The 10,674-nt window shown below is 35.1% G+C and overlaps 1 protein-coding gene across 1 annotated transcript; it reads right to left on the bottom strand.

The window, feature by feature from the left end:
* Positions 1-747: 747 nt before the first annotated feature.
* On the bottom strand, positions 748-1,371 carry LOC149805089 (protein ZBED11-like). The gene has a single exon (XM_089933577.1). It carries the CDS (start codon positions 1,369-1,371, stop codon positions 748-750), a length of 624 nt encoding a protein of 207 aa, XP_089789703.1.
* Between the last annotated feature and the right edge of the window lie 9,303 nt (positions 1,372-10,674).

The raw sequence follows: 10,674 nt of genomic DNA, 5'->3' as shown, positions 1-10,674 counted from the left end.
TGTTTGAATGAGATTCGTTGACAATAGGAAAGCAGTCGAGGACTCCCTTCGAGACCTTACTTTGCCACAGCGACTACTTTTCATCAAATGACTTCAGTTTTGATGTTGCAGTGATGATGTTTTCCGATGGTCCTTGAAGACTTAAGTTCAGCGAATTTAATTTGTCGAATAAATCGGAGAGAAATTGAACCTTCAACTACCAGATTTCGTCACGAAGAGAGAATCCAAAGTCTGTTTTTTTTTAACCTTCAAGAATGAAATCACTTCAATCTTGCGATGGACGAGACGCTTTAACACTTTTCCCCTTGAAAGCCAACGAACGTCGGTATGGTAAAGCAGACATTTGTAGTCTGAATCCATCGCTTCACAGAGTTGAGAGAAAAGTCGAGATTAAGCGGCAGAGATTTGATGAAGTTTACAACTTGAATAACTTGGTTCAGAACAGACTCCAAATCTTTCGGCAAAGATTTGGAGGCGAGAGCTTCTCTGTGGATCATGCAGTGAACAACTAACACGTATGGATTTTCTTGGCGCACGAGAGTGCCAAATCCCTTCTTTCTTCCCTGCATTGAAGGACATCCATAGGTACAAACGCTGACAGTTTTTCCACTGTAGGCTGAAGAACAAAATGTTTTCATTCACCAAATGGAAAATGTCTTCGCCTCTCGTCGTAGTTTCCAAATCTTTGCAAAATAAGTATTCGTTCACAAATTTTCCATTGTTTATGAATCGAATAAAAGCCAGCAGCTAAGCTTTGCCACTAACGTCTGTAGATTCATCAACTTGAAGAGACCACAGCAGAGACAATTCATCGTCAGGCGCTTCGAAGTGTTCACAAATTTGATCCTTTAAATCTGACGGTAAGTCTTCAATTCTGCGCGAAATCGTGTCATTTGACAAAGGAACTTTCTTTACTTTTTCGGCGGCATCGGTTTCAAGCATAGTTTCAACGACAATTGCTAATGCTGGCGCAATGACTGATTCGGCCTCTGTATGCGCTTTCTTGCGTTTTGCCAACAACTGAGCAACCTTATAACTTGCAATCAATCCCTTTTCGGACAGCTTCATGTAGTTCGTATGTTTCTTAGCTTGTTTATTTTGTTGAGCCACGATATTTTCGAAGTATTCCTTTGGTTTGTCCTTTACAGCTGGATGTTTTGTTTCCAAGTGTCTCTTCAATTTGCTGGAAACAAGCACCTCGTTCGACAAAACTGCGTTGCAGATCAGACAGAATGGCAACTGAGCATCTTCAGATCCCGAAGCGATGAAACCATACTCGATGTAATCTTCTTTGTACTTTCGCTTGCTTCCTTGCTTTTCATTTAACAGTTTCTCTTTCAGAGTTCCAGACTTGATTAAGTATTTCTCCATGACTAAACAATGAACAAACTTTATTTATAAGCATCAAAGTTGGAATGGAACGGTCTGATTTGTTACGTGTATTTAATTTAGCGTGGAAAATACAAGAACACTGTATAGCTGCCACCCCTAGCGGCCAAATGTAGCGGTCTGATATGTTACGTCGTGTATTTATTATTTTAGCGTGGAAAATTCAAGAACATTGCATAATGGTCTGCATGTATTTATTATTAGACTAGTTCTCCCAAGATCTCGCACAAGTCTCGCGTTACGAAAGGAACCAATGAATGACAGACTGACAGAGATTGCGTTTTTGCATATGTTACTTTTTTAACTTTTGCGACATTGATTTACCATTTAATTTTTCGATATGTTCAAGGTTTCACAACGCTAGCAATTTTAAATATTTATCGAAACTCCCACTGCACACCTGCAAATCTCTCGCGGCACACAGATTGAGAATCACTGGCTTAGATCGTTGAAAAGCACAAATCACTGGTAGCAATCAGGACGGATATGCAAGTAAATGTACTGTATTATAATATATAGCGGTAGGCTATAAACAAAAATGCAGCAAACGATGATAAAAAAGAAAGGTATTATATAACAAATAAACAACATACGTCGAATTTAGTATTTCAAATATGTTGTGCAGGATACATTATATACCACCAAGTCGTCTAATTCTGCGCGTCGGGTAATTCTGCGCAACGATACGTCATTCCAGTAAGCATGGGATCACATGTTGTTTTTGGTTGCATATCCAATTTGTATCAAGAAAGAACGACCGTCCTTTTATTTAGGGAGTGATATTCATACAGTTCACAAAATTAGCCCACATTTCTACCTTAATTGCATATGAAAATGTGATTTCTAAATGTCAACATGAAGACCCACTCCATGACCTTCTTCAACTTGTAACCCAGAAAATCCTATTTACCTTGTATCTTTCAGAATCATAAAATAAATACATTATACAAAAGATGGAAATGTATACCTTGAAACAATACTGCATTTTAACCCCATTTTCACATTTGCAAGAAGCTGTCCCACACGTACAATATCGTCTGCTATCCAAAATATGAACTTGCCGCCCGAACGGGATTCTCAACACATTCCCGGCGTATAGTCTGTTTCTAAATTCTATAGTAATAGTTATTTTTTCCATAAACGAGAATTTGTAAACACATTACATCCTATTCATTGTTGGTTCTCTTCAACACAGCTTAGTTTTATTATAAAATGTTGAACTTTACTATGTTTTTAGAAGATCGGTTTAGTTACTCGACCAAAATGCTAAGAGATACAGTCCAAATTCATGTATTTTATTGCCATATCCCGATTAATAAACATTCCATCTTTTCAAAGTTGTGCGCAGAATAGGCCGACGTATCATGAGTCACGAAAACAGAGATGGTATCTGGTGTGTCCAAAAATAATATTATTTTGAACGTAAGATAAAATAAGAAGATAAGATAAGATACGAATTCTTTATTCCAGACTATATAGTTCATACATCTAAATTAAAATATAGATAAAAATGAAAAACATTGTAAACATAAAAGAACATATACATCATACGTACAAGTATACGCATACATCTACACGATTAACTGCGCCCTGCATTGTTAAGAATGAAATTAAGTGGCACATTTAAAGAGTAAGTTGTTCCATCTGCTAATAAAATGAGAATTTATATGAATGTCATAATTCCAAAGAGATTTCAATATACAGTTCCTACTATTAGATATTCTTATCATCATTGAGATTACATACTTTCTCATTATTTCATCCAAACTGAATACATTATAATTTACAAACATGTTGGAGGCACTGTTCCATCTTGTTAGACCTAATAGAAAACGAAGACTAATATAATCCAATAACTAGTTTTCTTTTTATACATTCACTAAAGTTTGTCCACAGAGGACCACCATACATAGTGCAGCAATAAGATTTGGATAAGCTATTAATTGATATTCAATGAACAATTCTTAAATTTACGTAAAAGCATGTTTGTTCGAGTACACAAATATCGGTAATGTCTCATCATATATTCATTATCTGACCAACTGGATTTCAAAATATAACCCAAATACGTATAACTGTTGACATACGTAAGAGCATTGCGGTTAAGATGTAAAGGGTGAGTAGATGGTAATTTAAAAGAGGTTGGTTGAAAGTCCATGCATACTGAATTTTTTTGTATTATAGATGATATCATTCTCAAATGCGTATTGTTCACATATCTTTAATAATTTCCTTAATCCTTTAGATAGAAGGACTTATCAATGGCATATCAGCAGCAAAACTAAAATTGTTAAGAAACAACACATTTGGTGGCAGACGTAACCATACGTAACACTGACCCAGCTTACGATTTATTATATGTATAATGGGGAAAGAATACCCCCTGCCTCGCCCCATTGGTTACATGGAAAGCGCTGGATATGACACTTCCCCATCGCACATAATACAACTGTTTGCCATACCAGCTAACAAGAATATGAACTATGTAGACAGGTATTTTATTCTGGCGACAAGTGCCTCTTTTAAAATGGTAAGCACTGCAGTATTTTATTTTCGTCAATCGGTCGAATTCGGTATGCGTTTTGCTTCGATATTAGAGACGGAAGCGTCGTGCACGCACATTGATATAAGGCTGATCTGTAAATTAGTGTTAAATAGTTTCATCTAAATGTTCCTATCCATGTTCAATAGTGTTTTAATTTTCGACAACAAGAAGCATGTACTTCGTCTTGTGGGGATACATGTAAGTCATTTCCACTAGGCGTCCTCTATAGGGGGTTTCACGGTTAGTATCTCCCCTTGAAAAAAAATCAGTGCAACTCACTTCCGGATAGTTCAGTCAATTAAGATGGCAGATGTAGATCAAGAAATGTGACAGACCGCTCACATTATGAAAGCAGGATTGATATCTCACTATCTTAAAAAGAAATTCTATCAATATTTGATCAATTATTTTTATATCTTTTTTTTTCTCACTAACTTGTGCTGCTCCCAGCTTTCAAATAAATATTATCTGCCCATTTCAGAACTTCATTATCTTTCCATTACTACCTTATGCTCTAGTTTGTATTATCTGATTGTGCAAAAGTTTATGGCTGCGTAAAAAGTTCTTGCAATTTATCTAGCTTGAAGAATAATGAAAATATATTTATTTTGTACAGCTTCAATCATAGCAGTTAATGGAGGTTGAACGACAACGAGAAAAAAATTCTAACTTCTTAAGGTTTTTTATTATTGATTTACACTGTTGCTTTTCTAATATATTTTTCATGAAATAACTTGAATAAAATGCACAAATGTCAACCACACTTGAGCAGACAGGCGCACGTACGGGTCTCCTTGATGATTATTTTAAATTTATTTCCTTGGCTTTTCTATTAATGTTCATTACATTTTTCATGAAATAACTTAAGTTTTTTCAAAATGCATAAATGTCAACCACGCTTGAACAGACAGGCGCACGTACGTGTCTCCCTGAGGATTATTTTAATTTTATTTCCTTGAACGGTTGGAAATTTTAGAGTATACAATTTGGAGAAATATCGATGTATAGGACATTTGTGGCTCTCACCTATCTGTATGTCTGTCTGTCTGTCTGTCTCTCTGTATGTATGCCTGTCTTCTTTCATCTGGTGCATGGGTATGTATATCCCTCGAATGAAGGTGTGTTCGCATACGTATATTACGCAAACATACTTCTGGTTAAAAACGAGTATAAAATGATGCTACGTTAGAAAGAGTGACTGATAGATAAAGAGAACAAATATGAATATTTGTGAGTATCCATTTATTATTGACTTGTAGAGTATGTTCTTACAAGCAGTTACTTTTTTAAAGCATACTGTTTGCGATTTTACATCCGATCACGTGGATCAATATTGATTTAAAAGGCAAACCAGTAATATGACAGAATCTGTGAAATGATTGGATCTTTAAAATTTACATATTTGATGCAAGGAAAGTTAAACAGAATTAAACTAATTTTAAGAAGTCTGTTCTAGATGAATTTGCTAGTGGCAATCAGAAATGTTTTCTAAAGACCCCAGCAAATTTATGAGTTATTACGTGTCAGCATAAGCAAAGAAAAATCATGCTGAAAGTTACTGCATGTACCGTCCGATACTTGATGTTTCAAGAGTCAAGAAGAAAATGAAACAACAAAAAAACGTCATTGAGCATGTTATTTAATCTGAATATTTTTACTCAATTAAGAATAAATATTCCGTCTGCATTAATTACACTCATTTATCGTTATGATGGCTTATGTAATTATTGCTTTGTTAAGTTCCTCTGAATACGTTAAAATAATGTGCTCCATTTTTAAACAAAAACCTTTTCTGGCTTAAAATATTCAGCATTACAAATCAGCTGACGTATCGAATTCGTGCTATAATTTTCTTATCGAACTTTTGTTATAACTTTATATACTCGTGTTATAAACGAACTATTAGCCTTACGAAAATAACCGAGAAAGAAGGATATATCAACATATGAAAAATGCAAATTGTTGAGATTGTTTTCGTTAAAGTTCTATAACCAAAATTGTGCAATAAATGTTTAAAATCGGACAGCAGAGTGAAATGTTCATACATATGTATCTGAAATTATAGATAATGAATTTATATTATCAGGTATGGACAGTGTATTTAATTAAATTATTTGATATCATTTAAGTATGGAAAGTAAATATTATTTAATTATCTGATATAATGTAAGTATGGACACTGAATCTAATTATCTGATTTAATGTCTATAATTATTCTTCTAGTATTAAGAAAAGATGTTTGACATATATAATTGATTCATTGGTTTAACCATAATGATCTGTAATACAGCTAAGATACCTTACTTTGTTGACTTTGTTTCGCTAACCAAGTGTAGAACGGTGAACTATCTGGAACTGGAATTTTTTATGGGCATGCGCATTGGAGCTAAGGGAGGTAATTTTAGGCGCTACAATCAGTAACTCCGTTGCAACCGTGAAACCCACTATAGTTGGTAAATCGTAGCTAAGGTGAAGTAGGAGCGCTGTATATTTCTATTTCAAGTAATTTAATTATTATTTCTTCTTTACACTTGATTTTTTTTAAATTCTTTATTGTGTGGGTGTAACTACTTTTAATCATGTAATGCAAATTTGATGTAAAAAGAAAAATGTATGACCGGTAACCTTTAATTATTTTTAAAATGATAATGTATTTTCAGTCATATTTTACCGATTTTGTGGAATATGTATAGTATTTTTGCCTAAGTGTACGTAAGTGGGAACGGGAATCGTAAGGATCTTATACTTTATGTCCAAGATTCTGTCTGAAACCTACGCTCAGGTGAGTTTCTTTGTAATATACTAGTTTCTGCTGATACTTATTGTGGTTAGAGCGTCGCGGGTTCGATCCCCGGCCGAGTCATACCAAAGACTTGCAAAAATGGTACTAACATTGGCGCTCAGCATTAAGAGGTTAGTGTTAGGACTGGTTGGCTTGGTGTCAGGATAATATGACTGGGTGGGACATCATGCCACATGTCTGCGGCATGATGCAAGCCTCAGTGCTAGACATCACTGTAAACTGTTACACTGCAAACATCGTAGTGATATTACTGAAAAAATGTTAAAGCTACGTTAAAAAGATCCAAAATCACACACACGCAAACACACAAACACAAATACCAGCATATCCACAGTACTTGCTGCCTAGACGTCCAATGGCTGAAATGGAATGAAAGTACATCAGCATTAATTTCTCGAAGCAAATTGACAAAGACGGTTTATACCGCTAACATCATCAATGGAAGGTGTAGTGAATGAAGACGATATAGCGACAATGGGAAAATACATTAGACCTCCATGGGACGATATAGCGACAACGGGAAAATACATTACAGTCCCCGATGGGACGATACAGCGACAATGGGGAAATGCATTACAGACCTCAATGGGACGATATAGCAATAGTGCTTTTCAGTCTATATCTCTCCTGTATTTGTCTCTCCTTAGAGTAGCGCGTATTCAGGTCAGCCCTTTGCTACATTGTCACCAATATCCAGTACCGTGACGTCACCTCATCTGTTCCATTCATATCATCCCTATACAACAACCCCACTTTCCGTCGTCACTATACAGTCCCAATATTCTCCATGTTGAATTCCCTTTGTCACTATATCGTCCCAGGGTGATGTCAAAGGTCTTGTCGCTATATCGTCCCATGGGGGTCTGTAATGTATTTCCCTTTTTCGCTAAATCTTCCCCATACACTACTGGAAGTTAATGCAAAACATGGCATAAAATCATGCATGGAAGTGTTCATCAAACGTTTTAAGGATAAACATTTATACCACGATGTATCACAAGCCTGAATTGTAGGCAAACATTTTGGCAGCTTGCTGTGTCAACATTAATCTTATCTTTTCTAAATTGCATACAATCACATACCTTTCATCCAGTAAGACCATCGTTTCCTTAAATAACCTAAGCATAAAGTATCCGGTAGATTATCCTGATATATTAAGCATGAAGCAGAAAATGTCCGTTTTGATTTTACCTATGTTTAGAATAATTCAAGTTTTCTGTCTCCGTATTTTAAAGAGACCAATGGCAACAATAAACCGATGTTGGTCATAAACCATGAGATTGAAAATTCAGTATTTGTTTTTTTTTTTTCACACTGAACTAATACGAAACAATACGCTTGGTGTCGAGGCCCTCGTCTAAATCTAGAATTCACTTCAAAACGGCAAGTTCACAGTGGAAAAATCGTGTTTACACGTATGTCCTAAGGTCGTTTTCATAGTAAGCAATTCATAAAAAACAGAAATGAAATAAATTTCCTCCATAGATAAAGTACAATCCTTTTCATGCATTTCTAAGTAAGGATTTTGACAATGTTTCAAGAATATTTTAGTTACAACCACAACTCCCATAGTAACGTACCCCTTTGGATATCCATGCATGGATTACTTTGATGTAGATCTAATAATAATAATAATAATAATAATAATAATACACTTGCCTGGACCGTTGCGGGACTAGGGTATACCACCATTACAAGGATGTTCAGAACACCACAAACGATAAAAGATACAACACTGACTGTGGCCAACCGGTAGCTATGACTCAAATATTCCGTTGTAAGTTCAGCTGTGATCAACCCACCAATTTCAACTGATGCAGACGACAAGTTAGTTTGGTAGGAGAGGACGGCGCAAGTTGCCAGTATAGCTGTAATGTACAGCAATAATTTTCGTCAGTATAAAATAATTACGAGAATTGCGAAATCTAAAGTTAGAAGACGCCACCTGTCCGAAAAGGGCATGATTAAACAATTTTTTTTTTGTTGTTTTTTTTTTGGAGGGGGGGATCATTTTTATGTTAAAAATGAATTTTAATTAGCACAACTTTATGTATTGGTATATCTTAGTTGATACTTTTAGTGTGTATTAAAAAACAATATGGACAGAATTAAATATATTTGAGTACATTAATGTGATCCACTGTATCAACTTTTTCAAAGAAATTAGCCTCAAAATTCAACTTCTGGCGAAATTAGCAAAAAGTAGCGATGCTTTTTAATTTGTTGAACAAATATAAAATGCATAGACTTCGTCTAGCTACTGCGCCAACACTGACAGTTTATCAGTATTACCATGGTTAGTGCATTCGCCGATAATTGAGTGGCTTGGGTAATTTGAAGAGATTTATTAGTTCTGCAGCAGGCGATCTGTTCTTTTTTCTTCCCCCATGTACTTATTTTAAAAAAAGAGAGCTACAAGATCGACAACAACATTAATATCATCATCATCGACAACATAAACAGCATCAACAGCAAATACAACGTTTGATTCTCACGTGTAATAACAAATAAAATGTATACACCGTATGCAGCGCCTACGGCAATAAAAAGAATACAGTTCATCTGTAAAATATGTTAAAATTAAAAGTGTCTGCTTGCAGCAGGTACCAAAGTCAGCAGTCACGGGTTCGATCCCGACAGAAGTGTTATTCTTAACAGAGCCTTAAAAATCGAACTCCTGGATCATCACCACAATCTTAATTAAACTTCGTCAAGAGTGGTTGGTCATAATCTGACAGTGCGCAAATCATATGTATGTCTCTTATCTAGACGTCTTTCGATTTCATCAAGTGGTTTATACTACTAAAACATGCATCATGACATGCCTATTGTTGTCATGCATAGCTAAATTTTGTTAAAGCAATAAATATCTGAAATATATAAAATTAAATTAATACGATAAAAGTGTGCAATCAATGGCAACTTGCCTGATAGAAATGCAGAGATTGTTGCTATAATGCGATATGAAATGGTTTTCCTCCACAAGACGAAAACAGAGAAGAGTAGGGTTACGACGCTAAGAATACTTGTAGCTATAAGCAACCATAGGGCAGATGTCTCCCAGCCTGGAAATAAATGTTAAAAATTAGATTAATTAATTAATTAATTAATTAGGGTTAAAGTTTTCAGTCCAACGAAACATATTTAAACAAGATGATACTTTAATCATTGTGTTGACTTTCCTTAAGAGACACTGGATTGTGCATAGCTGTTTTCTATAAAGTACTGAATAAGATTGGAGCATATTAAGTTTAAGGTACATGAGTTTGGTGACTCCGTTAAGATCCCTCATTCATCTTGCCTTAATTGTTGGTCAGTTTACATTTGGACATTTTCTTGTGGGCATCGGGTTTTTGCGAACATATGAAGAGTCATTATTTGATCAGCGATTTACGTTTATATTTTATAAAGATGGAATATGTTTTGAAACGTTGTCAGTCGCACTTTTCTCTCCAATAATAAATAAAAACGTTATGAGCAGACACATATTTGAACTTTTTATTTTCTTGGGGTTAGGGTCGGGTTAGAGGAATAGAAGACTAAGGTTCTAGTTCCGATGAACAGAAATGTCTTTAACACATGCACACCTTTCTACATATGTTTTAAAAATACGGTAAAAGAGTGTAGATCTGTAAAACGACGCGTTTAAATGGTAGCAAACAGGCAGAGCGAGTCGACATGTATTCGATGTAAGGGATTCATTATTTATCGAATTAGATAAAATAACTAAATGAATATCTGGGTATTATGACCAAAGCCATATAACTGTGTCCTTATTCATTACTTTTTAAGTTTATAAGAAATTTGATCTCTACACAGCATTATGTAAGGCATGCCTGTTCTTTCCCAATTTGATATTTGCTTTAGTGGTGCGTCGAATTATCTATCCATCCATCCATCCATCCATCCATCCATCTATCTATCTATCTATCTATCT

This window comes from Sinohyriopsis cumingii, chromosome 2, assembly GCF_028554795.1.
Source record: "Sinohyriopsis cumingii isolate HCF-2022 chromosome 2, ASM2855479v2, whole genome shotgun sequence".
Classification (NCBI taxonomy): Eukaryota; Metazoa; Mollusca; class Bivalvia; order Unionida; family Unionidae; genus Sinohyriopsis; species Sinohyriopsis cumingii.
The sequence above is the reverse complement of the archived record's forward strand: the minus strand, read 5'-3'. Positions and strand labels throughout refer to the sequence as shown.

What these genes read in the sequence shown, in the direction of transcription:
- LOC149805089 (XM_089933577.1), bottom strand. Translation starts at nt 1,371, where the DNA reads ATGGAGAAATACTTAATCAAGTCTGGAACTCTGAAAGAGAAACTGTTA.